At 38.7% G+C, this 21,652-nt stretch overlaps 1 protein-coding gene across 3 annotated transcripts in view; it reads right to left on the bottom strand.

The window, feature by feature from the left end:
- Positions 1-850: 850 nt before the first annotated feature.
- Positions 851-21,652, bottom strand: part of PIGN (phosphatidylinositol glycan anchor biosynthesis class N) — a 110,817-nt gene continuing 90,015 nt past the window's right edge. For all 3 annotated transcript variants that reach the window (XM_079943244.1, XM_079943246.1, XM_079943245.1), the window contains one exon: positions 851-3,211. In XM_079943244.1, coding sequence (XP_079799370.1) covers positions 3,088-3,211 — 124 coding nt within the window. In that variant the 3' untranslated portion in view covers positions 851-3,087. The remainder of the gene's footprint in view (positions 3,212-21,652) is intronic.

Below are 21,652 nucleotides of genomic sequence, written 5' to 3'. Positions count from 1 at the left end.
TACAAGATATTACTACAGTGCTGAAAGCACATACCCTAACAATCCCACTCTCAAGCATTTTACAGATAGAATGTCAGTATAAAAAGAACAACTCTGCAAAGGTGAGACATTACCAAGTTATCTCAGATCTCTTAAAGTAGTCCTCAGAACTGCTTGAAGGGGATCCTCCCTAAATGATTTGAGTTGGTTTAGCTCATTCTCTGCGGGGGGAGGGGGGCTCCCCTGGCTCCCGTCCGCGACCAGAGGGCATCTAGAGACAATTCCCATGCAATGCCCCGGCCCCATGCCCTCTGGACCTGCTCCATCAGAAATTACATATTTGATGGCACAGGTACGTATCAACAGGTGAAGGCCAAAGAAGTCCCCAGTCCACTACAAGTGTTTAAGGGTGGGGCTGGAGGTGGGGGACATATATGCTCCTAATATCTGAGTTGACTAAAATTCAGAATGAGTTTTTCATGAGAAACAGTATCATAAGTGATGAGTAAGTAGTTTTCTAGGTAAGTAGTTCAGCTCTATCATTGTTAAATCGTTTGAGGGGATTATTGTGAAAATATACTACCGCTTATAACATTATTTCCCGAAAAAATAAAAACGCATTTTGTGTTCTAGATACAGCACATTAAAAAAAATAGTAGAGAGAATTAAAGCATTCATAAATTACAGACAGGCTGCAGATAGTTTCCTAAATCCTTAGGGTTTCCTCCAAGATTTATTCATGGTCCATGTGACATAGCATGGTTTTTTTTGTTGTTCAGTATTTTCTCAACCTGATATGCCCACTTTAATTCTTACAGCAATTCTTAATTTAAACAAATGTTAATCAGCAAATGTCTTAAGTCTTGACTTGAAAACCTGATATTTATAGTTACAATGAAAAAGTAAATGCCTTAAACAGAAATATATTTTACTTAAATCTTATTTATATTTTCTGTTTTTCAATATAAAAATATGCATTTCAAAACACTTCAAGATATTCTGATAAGCTGTGCAGTAGAAAAGGCCCATCCAGTGCACTGTTCCCAGGTGAGTCTGAGGGGCCCTGTCATAGTAGAGCAAGGCTGGCCTGGGCTGTAGGGGCAATCCATGTTTTGTAAATTCACACTGACTTGAAACAATATTAAAACGATGTGCTTCGAAAAGCAAAATAAAGATAAAGCACAGAGCACCTTTTACCGTGTTGTAATAAAATATTCATTAATTCCTCTGTGTGAAAATCTGGAGAAAGTTGAAAGGCAAAACTAGATATAAAAGGAAAAATAATAAGTGTTTATAAAGTCAGTTTTCTCTGACTTGTGAAAAGACTGATCAAAAATCCTTTGAGGCAACGTGAGAGTTCATGGGTTCTCCACCTGCCAATACCGTTTCAGCAGCTTCTTAGCTGTCCACCTAGATTTCATATTACAGACTGCATGAGGTCTTACATTGACATCAATACGTCTCTTGTTTTTTCTACTATAACGCTTTCGCTGGTATACCATGAAGTACTATCACAAGTCAATTATAACTATACTTCATCATAAATAGGAATTAAGAAAGTACATTTTGCCAAACTGATTTTCGAATCTCCTAAATTGTATCTGTTCACTCACCTGCCAGTTTGAAAAATGTGCTAATTTGTAGAGGGCTTCCTCATCATTAATAATGAATTAGTGATGCTATAACTTAATTCAAAATCAATTACTTTTTAAAAATGGGACTCAGACCAAGAAAGCTTAGCATCAGCCAAACTCTCCCGGCTCACCATGGGCAAAAGGCCAACTCCACAGTGACATCTAAAGGTCACTTTATGAAGAATCCAAATAAAAATTACTCTCAAAATATTTTGTCCATTAAAATTAGTTTATGAATAGAAATTAAACTTTAACGAGAGGACTTTGGGCCTTTGAGCTAGAATCTCACAACCAGAAAGAAAAGCAATTTTAACACTGACCTATGATATTTTCAGAAAGTTTAACTATTGATTTAAAGAATTCTGTTGGAATAATGCATGATAAAAGCTTTGGAAGTAACAGTTATTGAATCTACAATTAAAAACTAATCATTTAGGGGCTTCCCTGGTGGTGCAGTGGTTAAGAATCTGCCTGCCAATGCAGAGGACATGGGTTTGAGCCCTGGTCTGGGAAGATCCCACATGCTGCAGAGCAACTAAGCCCATGCACCACAACTACTGAGCCTGCGCTCTAGAGCCTGTGAGCCACAACTACTGAGCCTGTGTTCCAAAACTATTGAGCCTGCGCTCTAGAGCCCGTGCTCTGCAACAAGAGAAAGCCTGCGCACAGCAACGAAGACCCAATGCAGCCAAAAATAAATAAATAAAATAAAATTTTTAAAAACCAAAAAAAACTAATCACTTAAATCTTTTCCCCCACGGACAAGACACAAATAACAAGCTTTTTCTGCTTTTCTATCTCCAGAAATTCCATGAGAATCCAGAAATGGAAAAAAAAAAAAAGTGAAGGTAAAACCTGCATCTAGCTGATTGACTATGAAAACTAAAAAAGCACTAAAAAGCATAAAATAGTATTGCTGAATACTGAAGAAAAATGAAAAACACCTGCAAACATTTTTCTACACATCCTGATTGTCTTTCTAATGTTGTTTAGTAGTTAGAACTACTTGCAAAGCAAGTGCTTAGAGTTGATAAATATTTATGGTGCCACCTGGTGATTTACTTCATGTTCAGCCAGTGCATTGATTTTGGATGTGATCAGTACTGTCCCCTCAGGAGCACATTCTCCTCTGCATATAATACAGGAAGCTGTACAGCTGGGGACCAGAGACTGTTACAGGTGCTCTGAAACATCAGTGAGAGGAGTTGCCAACTAAAGGAAAAAATGAAAATGTAGAATGCTTTACTCTGCTTTTCCACAGATGTAACCATGACTTCATGCAAAACCTAAAGAAAATGGAAGCTCCTTTATTCCAGATAACCCATAAATTCAGAATTCCACATATAATTTCCTTTAGATGAGCAGAGTATGTTATACATTAATATCCATCTCCTTTATGAATCCTTGATAAGATTTTAGTTGACAAGGAGAATGAGAACCAGGATCTGGATGCTGAATGATGGCTTTGGCAACATCACGTGAGGTGGCTTTTGGGTCTGCCACGCAGTTTGAGTTTCTTTGTTGTGAGCATCTGTGCCAGGCCATTGAGAAACACCAGAAAGATGGTCATGGACATGACAATCACGTAGTGGCTGATGCTACAGAAGGAGAAAAAGAAACATGTTACAGGCAGAGAGAACACATAAGAGGAAAAGCATAAGATTCCTCTAACTAACGTTTCTAAATGTACAGTTGATCCTTGAACAACTCAGGGATTAGGGGTGCTGACCCTCTGAGAAGTCGAAAATCAGCTTATAACTTTATAGTTGGCCCTCAGCATCCAGGGTTCCTAAGTATCTATGGTTTGGCATCCTCGCATTCAACCAACCACGGATCTTGTAGTATTGCAGCATTTACTATTGAAAAGAATCCACAAATAAGTGGATCCATGCAGTTCAAACCCATGTTGTTCAAGGGTCAACTGTGTATATAAAATACACAGAATTACAGAGGATACCAATGATTTTGAAATAGATATCAATATGTTAAAAAGAACAAATTTGTTGTAGAAGTAGTGATGAACATAATATTTTGAGATAGCTCCAACAACTATAATGGTATGAAAATGTCTGATTGATATTAGTAGTGCCTGTGTCTTTGTCACCATTAGAAACTGAATTTTAAAATTTAGCTTTTAGAAAAATAAAGATAATTTCCCCCCTCTAATTCTTATATACTCTGAATAATATCCACAGACTCCCCATGATGTCCCCAAGTTAAGTATTCTGATGTTTTAGACCATGCCATCCCATGTTTTGACATAAGTTAGAAGTACTTTGACAAAAGTACCAGCCACAAAGAAAGAAAAATGTTACCCAAACTCAAATTCAGTGAAGTGAAAGTTTTAGTCAAAGAATCTAAACAAAAGAAAAGGGACACATCTCTCTATTAATCTCAGAGTCAAAGCTACTATCCCCAAGACTTCTGGAAGAAGATAGAATACGCTTAAAATTACTCAATCCCAGTTCCCATCTATCAGCAATATTAAATGTTCAGTTTTTCTTTTTAAACACAGTACATAGTACATGGCTTGATGATAAATTTGGAAATATGGAAAGAAATTTAGGACACAGATCTGACAAATGTGCAACAAAGCAGAGGCTTCCTATAGTGTACTAGTACAGTATTGCCCAAGCTAAGCTTCAGTGCAGATTGGCAAGTTTATTCACAATGCCTATCAGAGTTGTGTTTAACTGTCTAACTTCATAAGAGATTCACACATTTTACACCCTTCAACAAAGGTGAAGGGAAGGTTCCGCAGGCCTGTAACCAAGCTGGTTTGATGAAGGGAGGTCATATTTTCTCCCCTTTCCTCTCCTCTACCCCCAGCAAACAGAAGTCCTGGTGTGGGTTAAAGAAGCCCCTTCCCAAGAATGGCCCCCAGGGCAAGCCCCAGGGAACTTGTCTTAGGGCATCTGGGAATGTGCCTTTTGGGTGCATGTAAAACAGGCGGATCACAGAGAGGGACATGGAGACTAAGGGGAAAGGGAACAGCGGCCTGCAGGCCTCCCTCCCACCTTCTCAATAACTCCAGTCCAGTAGGTGGGCAGCCCCCCAAAATGTCAAACTGCTGGCCCTAGGCCAACCTAGGCAAAGCTTCACTGTGCTGTCAGGTAACTGCTCCATAGGCAAGGCCCCTCAAGGCCAGGAAAGAAGGGCCTCTACTCTATGCAGCTTTTATTTATTTATTTATTTATGGTATTGTTATAAGCTTTTAAGTAAGAACCTCCAATTGTAAAGCTTTATGGTTTGATAGGATTTCCTTTGGAAAGGCACTGATTCCTATTTAGAATCTTTCTCTAGGTTCACTGGTTCATCTTGTAAAGTAAATTTGATATAGAAGAGTTGGCTAATTAAAAAATAAGAATGAGAACTAGTTATGTTAGAAATCTGGTTCTGGACTAGGGTAGGCTCCTGACCTAAAAAGAAAACAATAAAATTAGATCTTTAACTGCTAGCCAAATATTAACATTAAGTTAAGAGTTTTGAAATGTTTGTTTATTTTCACTGTAAAAATAATGTAATAGAATATTGGACCTGGAATTTTCTTCTACTTAAATTTATGTGTGTATGTGTTTGTGTGTATGTGTGTTTGTATATATTTTTTTAACCCTGAATGAATATGATATAGCTCTTATCTACCACTTAATTATGTAGATTTTACAAAGCTACTTTCCAACTTTAGTAGCTACAGAGGAAATAAATCACTGATAATTATTTATTTAAAAATGAAAACAATGATAAGACATTTTTATCATTCTACAAAGCCCTTCTGGGAATAAAACTATCTAGATATTTATTTTAACAGAATGCTCTTGAACAACTCATGCCAAAATAGACAAGATTATGTTACCAAAATTATGTGAGTTATGCTGAAATTTTATCACACTTAAGTTGGTAACTGGTTGACTGATCTTACTTTAAACATCTTCCAAAGTGGGGCAATTCAAGTTTATCACAGCACGGAGGTGTTAGAAAACTAGAAGCTTTAAAAAACAAAATCAGAAAATCTTCCTTTTCCTGGAGATGGAGTAGGTGTACTTTCCCCTATTCTTCCTGCCAAGTACAACAAAAACTCTGGGCATTGTATATAAAAGAAACGTAAGAAGACTGAACAGTGGATAGAATACACACAGGTTAAGGATCTTGGGACCCAAGGAATGACACAGTGGGTAGTTCCCTGGATTTTCTTTTTGCTGGAACAAAATGGAACAAACCAGAAATGCCAATGGACATAGCCCAAACCCCCTCAAAACAACCCAACATGATAACAAAAGCCTACTCTCTAGCCAAAGGACAGACAAGGAGTGGGGCAGGCCCAAAAGATGGAAAACTTTTAGACAGTAACTGTTCCACTTCAGCCAGAAACCACAGAAAAAAGGGTGGTTCGGCTCCTATCTGCTCCAGCAAAGGCCGAGTGGGGAGCCTACACTTCCACCCTCACCAGGCTTTGATGAGGTACTCCAACCCCCATCCATCCCTGACCCTGAACCCCCATGGCATGAGAGAACACTGAGTAGGGAAGCTGGTACTTTCACCCAAACCTGGCAGTGACAAGCAATTCCCACTGCCCGACAGTGTCAGTGGAGACCACGCGAGAAGCCTCGACTTGCACCCCCGTCCAGCAGTAATGAGGGCCCCCTTCACTGGGGTAGTATCAGACGAGGCCCAGTGGAGAGTCATTCACCTCCGCCCAGAGTTAACAAGGCCATTCCCCTCCCCACTGTGATGTTAGTGGAGGTCATGTAGGGGAGCAATAAGGACTTCCAGCCCTTCCTAACCACGGAAATACCAGGGGAGGCCCAGTGGGGAACTGTAATTCCTTCCCCTGCCCTGTAATAACGAGGAGACCCCTTTGGGCATCAATGGAGGCTGAATGGGGAACCTGGATTTCTACTCCAGTCAGTCAAAAAACAGTTCGGTAGTTTCTTATGAAACTAAACGTGCAACTACTATATGACCCAGCAAGTGTACTTCTGGACATTTATTCCAAAGAAATAAAAAACTGATGTTCACAAGAATGCTTAGAGGCTTAATTCATATAGCCCTAAACTGGAAATAACCTCGAAGTTCTTCAATGGGTGAATGACTAAACAAACTGTGGTACATCCGTACTGCAGAATACTACTCCGAAATAAGAAGGAATGAACTACTGAAACACACAACAACCTGGATGAATCACCGGAGAATTATGCTGAGCAAAGAAAGCTAATCCCATAATGTTACATACTGTATAATTCACATATGTCACATTCATGAAATAACAAAACTACAGAAATGAAAAAAAGATTAATGGTTGCTAGGGGTTAAGGAGGAATGGAAGCAGGAAGGAACTGGTTTTGCCAATAAAAGGGCAACATGAAGGATCCTGTGTTGATAGAAGCTGTTCTGTATCTTGACAATATGAACGTCAATATCCTGGTTGTTCTATAGCTTTGTTGCATGAAGTTACCCTTGGGGGTAACTGGGTAAAGGGAGTACAGGATTTCTGTATTATTTCTTACAATCTCATGTGAACCCATAATTATCTCAAAATGTTTAATTGAAAACAACTGGCAGCTTGCAGGCACCACAAAAACAGCAGGTGGGCTGGCTTGCGCTAAAGGGTCAGAGATTGCTGACCTCTGCCCTAGGCTGTCAGGTCCCTGGAGGCAGGGACCATGGTCCCTGTTTCTCTCCCCATTTCATCTTTAAGGTCCAATTCAAGGCCTTGTGGGCCCTTCAATATTTGTTAAATTATTAAAAATGGTAATTTGTAACTAAAAGAAATCAGAAAATCTTCTTTTGTTTTATATACCCTGGCAGATTTAGCCTGGACTGAAATCAGACTCCCCTAAAATAAAAGTCATAGACATATAATCAAAATTAAATGATAAAAGACAAAATCCCAAAATATTTAAAGAAACAAAGAGTCTCTCCCAAAATGAAGTAAAACTAGCCCTAGGAGATATTAAAACATAAAGATAAGTGTAATTCTGGCATTAGAATCAATAATCAGAACCAGGGAAGGGAACAGAAAGCACCGTACACTAAAGATAAAGGAACCATCACAAAAACCTCATGACTGTTCTGGCTAGGCTCACTTTAATTTTATGGGCACAGATGAGATTTGGTTCTCATGAATACCTCAATTCTGACTGCACACTTGTGAATTATTTTTCTGTCTCCAAATCAAACCATTTAATGTCCTTTCTTCTCTCCTCAAAGTTCTATCACCTTCCTCCCCTCTCAGGAGATGACTTTGCTTATTTGAGAAAACTTTACTAAGAGCTAAGAGAGAACTTCTCTTCTTGCCCCAAACCTACTAAAACACCCATATCTGTCTATATTTCCTCCTGCACCTGATCCTGTCTAAAACAAACCCCTCCACTTCTATTTTGGATCCTGTTTCAACTCTCCTACAATAGGACTTTACTTTTGCAATGATCCCCCCCTCTCTCATAGCGACATTTTCCCCTTCTCTAAAGCGAGCAAAGCTGTCACCACGCAGATGTGTAATGTCTCTCATCCTAAAAATAAAAGAAAAACTCTCCCAAGATCCCATGGCTTCCTCTGGCACCATCCTAATTTAAGGCATTTAAAATTTGATATGTAAAACCCAGCTCTTAATTTCCCAAATCTTCCTTCATCAACCTCACTTTTCTGAGGGGCTTCTCCATCTCGGGAAATGACTTTACTGTTCATTCACTTAGTTACTCAAGATAAAAAACCTAGGAGTCACCCTTGATTCTCACCTTTTCTTCTCCTAGCACATCCAGTCCATTAACAACTTCCACTCACCTCTCTTTCAGAATACATTGTAAATCTAGCCTCTTGTTACCATTTTGAATCACTGCCCTAGTCGAAGCTGTCATCATCTCTAGTTTAGAATACTGCAAGAGCCTATTAACCAATCTTCCTCTTCCCTCTCTCGATCCCTGAGTATGTTCTCCGTATTGGCCAAAGAGTTGTTTCCAAATGTAAAGCGTATCAAATACTTCCCTGCTCAAGAGTCTAATGCTTTGCCTTATACTTGGAATAAATTCCTAATTCCTTACAATGACCTTCAAAGCCATAAGTGACATCAACTGTCTTTCTGAACTCTCGCCCTACCATGTTTCTCCTCACACCTTTCTCGTCACAATAACCTTCATGTTTTCAAAAGTAATGACATCAGGAAATGGTTATCATAGAAAGCCAACTTAAAAAAAAAAAAAACCTGTATATGTTTGCATATAAATTAAGTCTAAAAGGAGATACATCAACCTGTTGGACAGAGGTTAACTCTGAGACATTGAATTATGTGTGTCTTCTTACTTTTTCTACATGCTTTCTGTATTTTCTACAATGAGCTTGTGATACGTTTCTATTTATGTGATGTTTACAAATTATGACATAGAACTCTTGGCCAAGCTCATAATTATCACAGAAATCTTCAACTCTCTCCCATTTCTGTTCCTCACAGGACATTTCAAAATCTGCAATGGTTCCTGAGATAAAAATTCTCAAACCAATAAGCTGGATATAATGGTCACAATTCTTCACGTTATAAGAAGGTTCACTCCCCAACCCAGGGACTGGAGTTCGGAGTAAGAGGTGAGATGAGGGACGGAGTGCAAACTGCCCAGTCTACAGCCTCGAGGATCAAATCCAGGACAGCCCAATCTGACCCTGGTTCCATGGGAAGACCAGGCAAGGAGGTTAGGAGGCAGGTAGATGAAGGAAAGCCATGAGGACTGTACAAGGTTACACTATAAAACGAATACACAGAATGTGGCCTATCCATACAATGGAACACTATTCAGCAATGAAAGGGAACAAAGTACTGATCCATGCTACAACATAAAGGAATGCCAAAAACATCACACTAACTGGAAGAAGACAGATGTGAAAGACTACATATCGTATGATTCCATTTATTGAAATGTCCAGGGAATAGGCAAATCTGTAGAGACAGAAAGCAGAGTAGTGGTTTCCTGGGACCAGGTATGGGAATTGCATAGAACTGAATTAGGCACAGGAGAATTTTTTGAGTGATGGAAATATTCAAAAACTAGATTGTGGTGATGGTTGCACAACTCCATAAATCTGCTGAAAAATCACTGAAGTGATTTAAATCATTTAAAACCTTAAAATGGATGAATTTTATGATATATAAATTATACCTCAATAAAGCTGTAAAAAAAAAAGAAGAGATTATATTCTAGCAGATGTTTTTTCCATTAAATTTTACTATCAATTTTAGGTGTTTTTTTTTTTTTTTGCTTTTTTTTTTGCGGTACGTGGGCCTCTCACTGTTGTGGCCTCTCCCGTTGTGGAGCACAGGCTCCGGATGTGCAGGCTCAGCAGCCATGGCTCACGGGCCCAGCCGCTCCGCGGCATGTGGGATCTTCCCGGACCGGGGCACGAACCCATGTCCCCTGCATCGGCAGGCAGACTCCCAACCACTGTGCCACCAGGGAAGCCCTAGGTGTTTTTTAAAACTTTAAAATATTAAATATGACTTGATCTCTTAACAAAGTAGTTTTGTAAAACCAGAAAGTAGGTGACCCATCCTCAAATTTAGTGACAGTCTATTTATAAAAGGTATTCCACAGATCACCTATCTCCTTGGCCTGAAGTGGCCTGAAATCATGGACTCTTGGCTCATTTAAGCTAACATCGTTGGCAGGGAACAGTTGTGAAGCTCATCATCTTCGTGCCACTGAGTCTAAGGCATTCAGGTTGTTATATTTTCCATCAATCAAGTCTTGGTGTCATCATAGCATAGCAGAGTTAAAGGAACATCAAATTTCTACTTGCAATGAGTTCCGCTGTTCCCACTCTCTTCCCTTGACTATTTTGACAGCATTTAAATCAGTAATTCTAAAGGTATACATATGAGATGGTAGAGGGACAGGGTCTGTGTGTGGAGGGGCATACAGAATCACCAGGCAGGCCTGTTCAATGTGTACAATGGGTGATAAAAGGTTGATTATACTTCTCAATTAGGATAATGGGCAATAGAAGCAGGTCCTATCTGTCAGATGTACTGGGGAAGAAACAGGTTGAGAATCACTGATTTTAATAAAGCTTAGTATTCATTGTCAAGTGTAAAGATATTTTATGGCACTTATTAATTACATTTAGGAGGATATTAAAATATTACTGGACTTAATTTTAAGTTTTCACTATATCTAAAGATAGAAGTGATACTTTAGTTGTCATTTATATTTTAATAATGTATAACAATAGTGCATGTAGGAAACAAAGTCCAAATGAATACCACTATCAAACTAAAGTTCAAACTGATGATGATGACTATTCACCTCATATCAAATACGTTCAGAACATAAATTTAAATCTAATTTTTTTATAGTTATGAAAATTCCCTCAAAGGAATTTTTTCTCTAGTTTAAAAAATGCACTTCTCTCAGTATGGAATATAAAAGGCAATACTCTGTAAAGTTTATGGCCTGCTATAAATGAAGAAACCGTGTAAAAGATCAAAAGAAGAAAATGCTAAATTATAGCTCTGTCGGCCCAACCCAGTTTCATGGCCTGGGTAGGATATTTTTCACATGGCTGTTGAAAAAACACCTGATGCCACAAGGTTCTCCAGAAAACCACTGAAATTACACCCACGGTTTCAGGTGATCATACTGACTGGAGTGTATTCCTTTAACAGTTTCCATTAAAGTCTGGTAAAATCTGCTCCAAAGATGCATTTTGAACATATTGGACTACACTTACAAACAGATATCCTGTCTTATGCCCTAGCAATGCAATCTTTATTTTTAAAGACACTCTTATTTATTAACCTGAAACTCATAGCTGAGGAATCTCTCCAACCTATTTTGAAAATCCACTGCAGTCCCCAGGACGGCACTACAGACATTACAGATACATGTCAGACTGCATTCATGGGGGTCATTAGCCCCTAGTCCTCTCTCAAATTCTAGGACAGGTTCTCACCATTTATGTATTTATAAAGCAATAAAATTTATAAAGCAATAAAAAGGACAAAAGGACAACATTCCATTCCTGTGAATAATAGGCATGGAATGGCTGAAGTTATTAACTGTATTACTAATACAAAGGAGTATGGAAATAAAATTTGTCACAAAGGGAAGCCACTGCAGGAGCACAATTCAAATAACCCAGGTTCCCATTAAGGAAATTATGACAGTAAGTTTAATAATATCTGCAACATGACAAGGAACTGCTCAGCTTTTCAAATGTATATCCACATAGGAATAATTAGAAAGCCAAAACTTAAAAGCAACATTCTCACAAATAAAATGCAGGAAAAAGTAGAATAATGAAGTTTCGATAGGTGAACCTTATTATATGGTGCTTTAGCTTTGGATCTTGAAGTGTATTTTCCCCCACTATCCAAGCCTTTTCCTGGCAATCAATCAGATGCTTATGAAGATGCATGAACCACTTCTGCGCATTAGACCTGTATCACGTGGTTCACTGCGGTACTATATGCCATCACTGCTATACAGGATGCAAAGGAAAGATTTTAGAATTCTAACTCACCAACAAGAGCAGCAGCAGCAACGAAAACCTCACCTTGCAGCATCAACTGGGGTAATTCCACTTAGAAAGCTTAATTCCACTAACTCAGATTTCATTTTGTCTCTGCACCCCAACCTCTTCCACCTCCCCGCTCCCCATCATCTTCCTTTCTTAAGTAGGCATCTTTTGTACAATACAATAAAAGACAAAGAAGACAAACAGAGCAGAGCAAAGAGATATTTCAGCAGGAATGACCGGGAGAGGATGTGGGTAATTTATGTAGGATAGTTCAATGTTCTCAGCCTGATGAACAGAACTGAGCTCTGAAATCTGAAGTCTCTCAGAGCAAGCATCCCATTTTACCTATGGGAGTTAGACTCGTGATGATGAAGCATTAAGACTGAGATAAACTGAGGTTTAACATAACTTATTAACTGGCTACGCCTTTATTCTCTTCCCATCCACTTTGGATTTTTAATGTTGTATAGATGAGGATGTGAAGATTACACCGGGACAAAAGGCATAAACCAGGACTGCTCCAGGTAAACCTGGACATATGATCCCTGTATGTGTAGGGCAGCTCCCTTTATAAAAAAATACTATTACCACAAAATATTTCTACAGCACAGTTTTTACCCTGTATAGCATTAATTAATTATATACTATTTTAATACGTAATATAAATGAAGTACAGTACTGAACCACGGGGTTAACGTCCTTTTCTCATGGCTAGTGCTGCTGAGGGAGGGGTCATTAATGCATTCACAGCCTACAAGTGCTAATGCACCATTCTGTTTCCCTTGGTTTGAATGATGCTCATTGTTTGTTTTATGCCTCTGCAGTCTCTTTTTTGCTATTATTTTGTGCTCTGATGAACACTTTATTTCCCATGATGGTTGTGTAAAGGAATGCAAGAAAGAGGCCTGGAGGTACCACACGCGTGCCAAGAAGAACATCACACTAGATACTAAATTCAAGTTTTGCAATGGGTCAAAGCCTCTTTTAGTAACAAAAATAAAGATAGATAAACTGGACTATATCAAAATTTAAAACTTCTGTGCAAAGGACATAATCAACAGAGTGAAAAAGCAAACTACAGAATGGGAGAAAATATTTGCAAATCATATATCTGATAAGGGGTTAATGTCCAGGACAGCCCAATCTGACCCTGGTTCCATGGGAAGACCAGGCAAGGAGGTTAGGAGGCAGGTAGATGAAGGAAACCCATGAGGACTCAACACTAAACAATAGGCAGGTAGATGAAGGAAAGCCATGAGGACTCAACACTCAACAATAAAAAACCAAATAACTCAAATGAAAAATGGGCAAAGGACTTGACCAGATATTTTGCCAAAGAAGACATACAAATAGCCAACAAGCACATGAAAAATGCTCAACATCACGAACCATTAGGGAAATGCAAGTCAAAACTACAATGAGATATACTTCACACCCATCAGGGTGGCTACTATCAAAAAAAGAAAAGAAAACAAGGATTGGTGAGAATGTGGAGAAATTCGTCTTCTGCACTACTGGTAGGAATAAAATGGCACAACTGCTATGAAACACATTAAGGCAATTCCTCAAAAGATTAAAAACAGAACTACCATATGATCCAGCAATCTCATTTCTGGGTGTGTATCTCAAAGAACTGACAGCAGGGACTTGAATGGATAATGAACACCCATGTTATAGTAGCATTATTCACAATAGCCAAAGGTGGGAGCAACCTATGTGCCCACTGATGGATGAATGGATAGACAAACATGATATATACATACAATGGAATATTATTCAGCCTTCAAAAGGAAGGAAATTCTGATACATGCTACAACATGGATGAACCTTCAGGACATTACCCTAAGTGAAATTAGCCAGATATGAAAGGACAAATATTGTGTGATTCCACCTATACGAGGTACCTAGAGTAGCCAAACTCATAGAGACAGGAAGTAGAAAAGTGGATTCCAGGGGCTGAGGGGAAGGGAAAATAGGGAGCTGCTGTTTAATGGGTATAGAGATTCAGTTATGCAAGATGAAAAAGTTCTAGAGATTAGTTGTACAGCAATGTGAATATATTTAATAAAACTGAGCTGTACACTTTAAAATGGTTAACGTGGTTTTTTTGTAATGTATATATTATGATAATTTTTTTAAAGAAAAGAAAAACATTATCAAGGAAAAAGACTGTCAAAGTTGGCAATTTGGATTTAGTGCAAAGTACTATGACATGGTAACGGGCCCTGTAACATCACTGAAGTCTGGGGGGACAGACCTTGAAGGAAGCAGGAAAAAATTGTGCCTGGAAGCACAGAATAACTTCAGGGATCAAAAGAGAATTGAAGCCTGACCGTTAAGGTTATGCCAGGAGCACTTAAGGATAATGCTTAATCACCCTGATGGTGCTGGTTTAGTTAGTTCCTCCATTTCCAGGCACATTCTACCCCACCCGTCACTCCATGGAATGAACTTGTATAAAAAAGGCAGTCAAGATTCCTAACTCCTAGGCAATAATTCACTTGTGGAAGTAACATCTAAAATATTAAAGCTCCAGTAGAACCAAAGTACATGGCTGCTCACTTATATGCCAACAGAAGCACACTGTAGTTTTGTATTCAAGGTTCTCCAAGTTAAGGTTCCCAAAGGCTATTTTCTGGAAATTTGTTTATCCAAAACCTAAGGTTTCTGAAATTCAGCTTATTTATCACACTCCAGATGAGTAGGCATTGGGCTTTTTCACCTCTATGCTTTGCTCATATCCATTCTGTCCGCCGAAAATACTCTAAATCCCCTAACTGAAATTATACCCTTCATTCAAGGCCCAGCTCAAATGCTGACCTTGAGCAATGTTTTCTCAGTCATTGAAGTCGGAATTGAAGCGGCCTCCATTCGGTATTCACATAACGCTTAAGCACATGCTGCCTCATATTACAGTTATTCTGTCTTACAACCCTGAATGCAGGGGCCATGTGTCAGAGTCATATCCTTCCAGGGCTGGAATATTCCTTATAAGTTATACAGTAGAACTTCCCCCTTTTCGTGAATTCCCCACGAAAAACTCTGATGCAGGAGTTATCTATCTCTAGCAGTGGGGCATCACCAAGTCTTGAGAAGGCAAGCCCATTCATCTTTGGGCCCTTGGTAACACCTGGGCATGCTTCATGGATGGTCAATGCTCACTATATACTTTTTCCTGAAGAAATGATCTATATATTAAATGTACATACAATGCAAAAACCTGAAACCTACGTATTCCATGTTATTAAGTCTTTCAGAGCCAGTTTCCTCTGCTGTAAAGTAGAAATAATTATATTTTCTTCACATCATTGTCATTAAAACTAATGAAATAACCTATGTAAAACTCCTAATACACTGTGTGCAATAAATGACATTTTAATACTAATTATTATATCAATTTAATACCTTTCTCAATAATCCTTAACTTTACTCATTTGCTGCTTAATTTAATCTGGCTTTTCCCCAGATTTGGGTATAAGTTTTTTTCTGTGGCAAAACAATCCAATCCTCCAAAAGGTTTCTGGAAACTTCTAGCGATCCCAGAAAGGAGGAGAGATAAACATGATTGCATTAAATTCCTTAAAACAGTTTAACATTTCTAAAGAAAGACATTGCAGAATTTTCCAGAGAAAAACGGTGACTATCTTTAAACAAGCAACATGAAAGACTGGGAAAGAGAGAAAATAATTTGTGGACAAAGAAGGATACAGGACTTCAGGAGTGGATCAAGGGCTGATGTTGATGCCAGAAGGTGGAAAATGAAATGCTAAAAAGGGTATTCTTTCTCTTTCTCTCTCTTTCCCTCCCTCTCTTTTCCCCTGCCTCCTCCCCACGGCTCCCTTTCTCTTTTTCTTCCTTCTTTTTCTTCTTTTTGATGAAAGAGTATATTACTAGAGAGGAAGCAAAGAAAAGGTAATTTGAGGGGTTGGTGTTGAGGGGAACGTTCTGCTAATTAAGTTTTCGATGAAAGACTGAAGATGACAGAAAGGGAACAGGGCCAACAGTGCTGAATGGAATGGGATCCGTGAAGAACTGACAAGAGATGGATGTGAGCAAGAGGGCACAATGTAATGAGAAAGACAGGCTTAGAGTTGTTGCTCAATAGGTACTTGTTGAGTGAAAGCATGAAAGACTAAGCAAGTCAGTAAGTGGGGGAAAAGGTCCTGAATTCTGGGATCCAATGCTGAAAAGAAATCTCCTCTACTGGAGTCCTGAGTATAAGGTAACCAAGGTCAGCAAAGGTGATGCAGCTAACGAAAATTTCTGATCAGGGCCTTGCTCATGGGTATCTTGATTCATCACTATGTCCTTGAATTTGCCCTTGACTCTCTGTAGCCCTAGCAAAAGTCCTTCTAGGGCACACACAGAGCCTCAGAATTTCATAAGCATCACAGTACTGCAGCGTTTCTTTAACCGTATCTTTCAACTCTCCTAGGAAGAGTCTTCTTTATGTCACAAGGTTTTTCTCTCAACCACCAGTATGAGACTATCTGTTGCCATCTTCTGACATAAATAAGACGCCACTTTGCCAGCCGTGCAGTTTGGCAGTGTGCGCTTGGGTCTGTGGTGCCTGTCGGCAGCCTGCACGCCCCGTGACGGCCTTCCCCTAGCAGAAAGCTGCCACCGGCCTCATTCCCTGCTTCTCAGTATTTTCTCTTTGAGGACACAACTCCGCTCTGTACACTCAACAAAGGCCTCTGGCACAAAACAGGACTTTTCTGACCTAAGATGCCCTTACTCTTGGCTCATTCCCTCCTAATCAATATTTCTTTCTCCTGTAAATCCTAGATTTATATTATTCAAAACTTTGCAGTGAATGGTTCCTTTGCAACAATCACAAACATGGGATTAGACACAGAGCCACTTTTCAAAAGAGGTTATTAGAATTACAAAACAAAGACTCTGGGGAATTCTAAGTAGAGGCACTTAAGGGCAGTGGGAATACACAGCTCTGGTGCCCAAGTGCTGCCTCCCTGACCTGCTCAGCCATTTACAGGCCCTGTGGCATGAGCAAGTCGCACTCTCCTTAGGGCCACGGGGTCCTCAACTGTAAAATGAGGCAGTAAATATATCTGTGGTGGAAAATAATGTGTACTTCACAGTGCTATGATAAAGATCACATGAAATAATGTGCTGGAAGATACTGTAAACATGGTGGCACAATACCAGTGTTGGTTATTAGTGCTACAGCTGTGACCGGGGCAAGCCTTTGGCATCCTGAGCTCAAACTCAAGTTTGAGCTTCTGTCTTGTTTTGCCTTTTGCCAAATATAAACGGATTCTCTGGTCTCTGAACTGCCTGTATCACGCCTCTCCGGGCCCATGTCTCAAATAAACAACTGCTGGGTACGAGATTCTGTGTTGCAACGCCTTGCTCTGACCTTGCGGGTATGGGTCACTACTCTACTCTGTGAATGGGCTTACTACATTTGAGCCCCGATGCTGGACCCCAGTTTTGACACAGGGTAACCAGATCTAGGGACATTCATGCCTTCCAGCTATAATATCATTCCTCACATCACTCATGGCTGAAACAAAATGATAACAAAATCTCAAAAGGAGGTGTGAGGGTATTCCCATGTGATAACTGCCCTATTTCTCCTTCCCTTTCCAATTAAGCTTGAAAGAGTGGTCTGGACTTAAAACTCTACTTCCTGACCTCCCATTTCATTTATGACTTTCCCTTTAATTTTTTTTTTAATTGGAACCTTTTTTTTGTTGTTCTTATTTCAGTATATTAACAATATACTTATTCCCTGTTTCTCTTCCTCTTCCTCATTTTTATTTTTATTTTTTTAATAGTCATCAATTTTATACACATCAGTGTATACATGTCAATCCCAATGTCCCAGTTCATCACACCACCACCGCCAGTCCCCCGCCACTTTCCCCCCTTGGTGTCCATAAGTTTGTTCTCTATATCTGTGTCTCAATTTCTGCCCTGCAAACAGGTTCATCTGTCCTATGTTTCTAGGTTCCACAAATATGCATTAATATACGATATTTGTTTTTCTCTTTCTGATTTACTTCACTCTGTATGACAGTCTCTAGATCCATCCACGTCTCAACAAATGATCCAATTTCATTCCTTTTTACGGCTGAGTAATATTCCACTGTATATATGTACCACATCTTCTTTATCTATTTGTCTGTCGATGGGCATTTAGGTTGCTTCCATGACCTGGCTATTGTAAATAGAGCTGCAATGAACATTGGGGTGCATGTGTCTTTTTGAATTATGGCTATCTCTGGGTATATGCCCAGTAGTGGGATTGCTGGATCATATGGTAATTCTATTTTTAGTTTTTAAGGAACCTCCATACTGTTCTCCATAGTGGCTGTATCAATTTACATTCCCACCAACAGTGCAAGAGGGTGCCCTTTTCTCCACACCCTCTCCAGCATTTGTTGTTTGTAGATTTTCTGATGACGCCATTTCTAACTGGTGTGAGGAGATACCTCATTGTAGTTTTGATTTGCATTTGTCTAATAATTAGTGATGTTGAGCAGATTTTCATGTGCTTCTTGGCCATCTGTATGTCTTCTTTGGAGAAATGTCTATTTAGGTCTTCTGCCCATTTTTGGATTGGGTTGTTTGTTTTTTTAATATTGAGCTGCATGAGCTGTTTATATATTTTGGAGATTAATCCTTTGTCCATTGATTCATTTGCAAATATTTTCTCCCATTCTGAGGGTTGTCTTTTCGTCTTGTTTATGGTTTCCTTTGCTGTGCAAAGGCTTTGAAGTTTCATTAGGTCCCATTTGTTTACTTTTGTTTTTATTTCCATTACTCTAGGAGGTGGATCAAAAAAGATCTTGCTGTGATTTATATCAAAGAGTGTTCTTCCTATGTTTTCCTCTAAGAGTTTTATAGTGTCCGGTCTTACATTTAGGTCTCTAATCCATTTTGAGTTTATTTTTGTGTATGGTGTTAGGGAGCGTTCTAATTTCATTCTTAAACATGTAGCTCTCCGGTTTTCCCAGCACCACTTATTGAAGAGGCTGTCTATTCTACATTGTATATTCTTGCCTCCTTTGTCATAGATTAGTTGACCATAGGTGCGTGGGTTTATCTCTGGGCTTTCTATCTTGTCCCATTGATCTATGTTTCTGTTTTTGTGACAGTACTATATTGTCTTGATTACTGTAGCTCTGTAGTATAGTCTGAAGTCAGGGAGACTGATTCCTCCAGCTCCTTTTTTTCCCTCAAGACTGCTCTGGCTATTCGGGGTCTTTTGTGTTTCCATACAAATTTTAAGATTTTTTGTTCTAGTTCCATAAAAACTGCCTTTGATAATTTGATAGGGATTGCATTGAATCTGTAGATTGCTTTGGGTAGTAGAGTCATTTTCACAATATTGATTCTTCCAATCCAAGAACATGGTATATCTCTCCATCTGTTGGTATCATCTTTAATTTCTTTCATCAGTGTCTTACAGTTTTCTGCATACAGGTCTTTTGTCTCCCTAGGTAGATTTATTCCTAGGTATTTTATTCTTTTCATTGCAATGTAAATGGGAGTGTTTCCTTAATTTCTTTTTCACATTTTTCATCATTAGTGTATAGGAATGCAAGAGATTTCTGAGCATTAATTTTGTATCCTGCAACTTTACCAAATTCATTGATTAGCTCTAGTAGTTTTCTGGTGGCATCTTTAGGATTCTCCATGTATAGTATCATGTCATCTGCAAACAGTGACACTTTTACTTCTTCTTTTCCAATTTGTATTCCTTTAATTTCTTCTTCTTCTCTGATTGCCATGGCTAGGACTTCCAAAACTATGTTGAATAATAGTGGTGAGAGTAGACATCCTTGTCTTGCTCCTGATCTTAGAGAAAATGCTTTCAGTTTTTCAGCACTGAGAGTGATGTTTGCTATGGGTTTGTCGTATATGGCCTTTATTATGTTGAGGTAGGTTCCCTCTATGCCCACTTTCTGGAGAGTTTTTATCATAAATGGGTGTTGAATTTTGCCAAAAGCTTTTTCTGCATCTATTGAGATGATCATATGGTTTTTCTTCTTCAATTTGTTAATATGGTGAATCACATTGATTGATTTGCATATATTGAAGAATCCTTGCATCCCTGGGATTAATCCCACTTGATCATGGTGTATGATCCTTTTAATGTGTTGTTGGATTCTGTTTGCTAGTGTTTTGTTGAGGATTTCTGCATCTATATTCATCAGTGGTATTGGTCTGTAATTTTCTTTTTTTGTAGTACCTTTGTCTGGTTTTGGTATCAGGGTGATGGTGGCCTCATAGAGTGAGATTGGGAATGTTCCTTCCTCTGCAATTTTTTGGAAGAGTTTGAGAAGGATGGGTGTTAGCTCTTCTCTAAATGTTTGATAGAATTCACCTGTGAAGCCATCTGGTCCTGGACTTTTGTTTTTGAAAGATTTTTAATCACAGTTTCAATTTCATTACTTGTGATTGGTCTGTTCATATTTTCTATTTCTTCCTGGTTCAGTCTTGGAAGGTATACCTTTCTAAAGATTTGTCCATTTCTTCCAGGTTGTCCATTTTATTGTCATAGAGTTGCTTGTAGTAGTCTCTTAGGATGCTTTGTATATCTGTGATGTCTGTTGTAACTACTCCTTTTTCATTTCTAATTTTATTGATTTGAGTCCTCTCCCTTGTTTTCTTGATGAGTCTGGCTAATGGTTTATCAATTTTGTTTATCTTCTCAAAGAACCAGCTTTTAGTTTTATTGATCTTTGCTACTGTTTTCTTTGTTTCTATTTATTTCTGCTCTGATCTTTATGATTTCTTTCCTTCTGCTAACTTTGGGTTTTCTTCGTTCTTCTTTCTCTAATTGCTTTAGGTGTAAGGTTAGATTGTTTATTTGAGATTTTTCTTGATTCTTGAGGTAGGCTTGTATAGCTATAAACTTCCCTCTTAGAACTGCTTTTGCTGCATCCCATTGGTTTTGGATCATCAGGTTTTCATTGTCATTTGTCTCTAGGTGTTTTTTGATTTCCTCTTTGATTTCTTCAGTGATCTCTTGGTTATTTAGTAACATATTGTTTAGCCTCCATGTGTTTGTGTTTCTTACGTATTTTCCCCTGTAATTCATTTCTAATCTCATAGCATTGTGGTCAGAAAAGATGCTTGATATGATTTCAATTTTCTTAAATTTACCAAGGCTTGATTTGTGACCCAAGATGTGATGTATCCTGGAGAATGTTCCATGCACACTTGAGAAGAAAGTGTAATCTGCTGTTTTTGGTTGGAATGTCCTATAAATATCAATTAAATCTATATGGTTTATTGTGTCATTTAAAGCTTGTGTTTCCTTATTTATTTTCATTTTGGATGATCTGTCCATTGGTGTAAGTGAGGTGTTGAAGTCCCCCACTATTATTGTGTTACTGTCTATTTCCTCTTTTATAGCTTTGAAGTTTCATTAGGTTGTTTTTGTAGGTTCAGTCAAAACAATAGGTTGTTTTCGTAGGTTCTTTTCTTCTCTTGTGTCTCCCACTTAGAGAAGTTCCTTTAGCATTTGTTGTAGAGCTGGTTTGGTGGTGCTGAATTCTCTTAGC

This window comes from Stenella coeruleoalba (genome assembly GCF_951394435.1).
Source record: "Stenella coeruleoalba genome assembly, chromosome: 14".
Classification (NCBI taxonomy): Eukaryota; Metazoa; Chordata; class Mammalia; order Artiodactyla; family Delphinidae; genus Stenella; species Stenella coeruleoalba.
The sequence above is the reverse complement of the archived record's forward strand: the minus strand, read 5'-3'. Positions and strand labels throughout refer to the sequence as shown.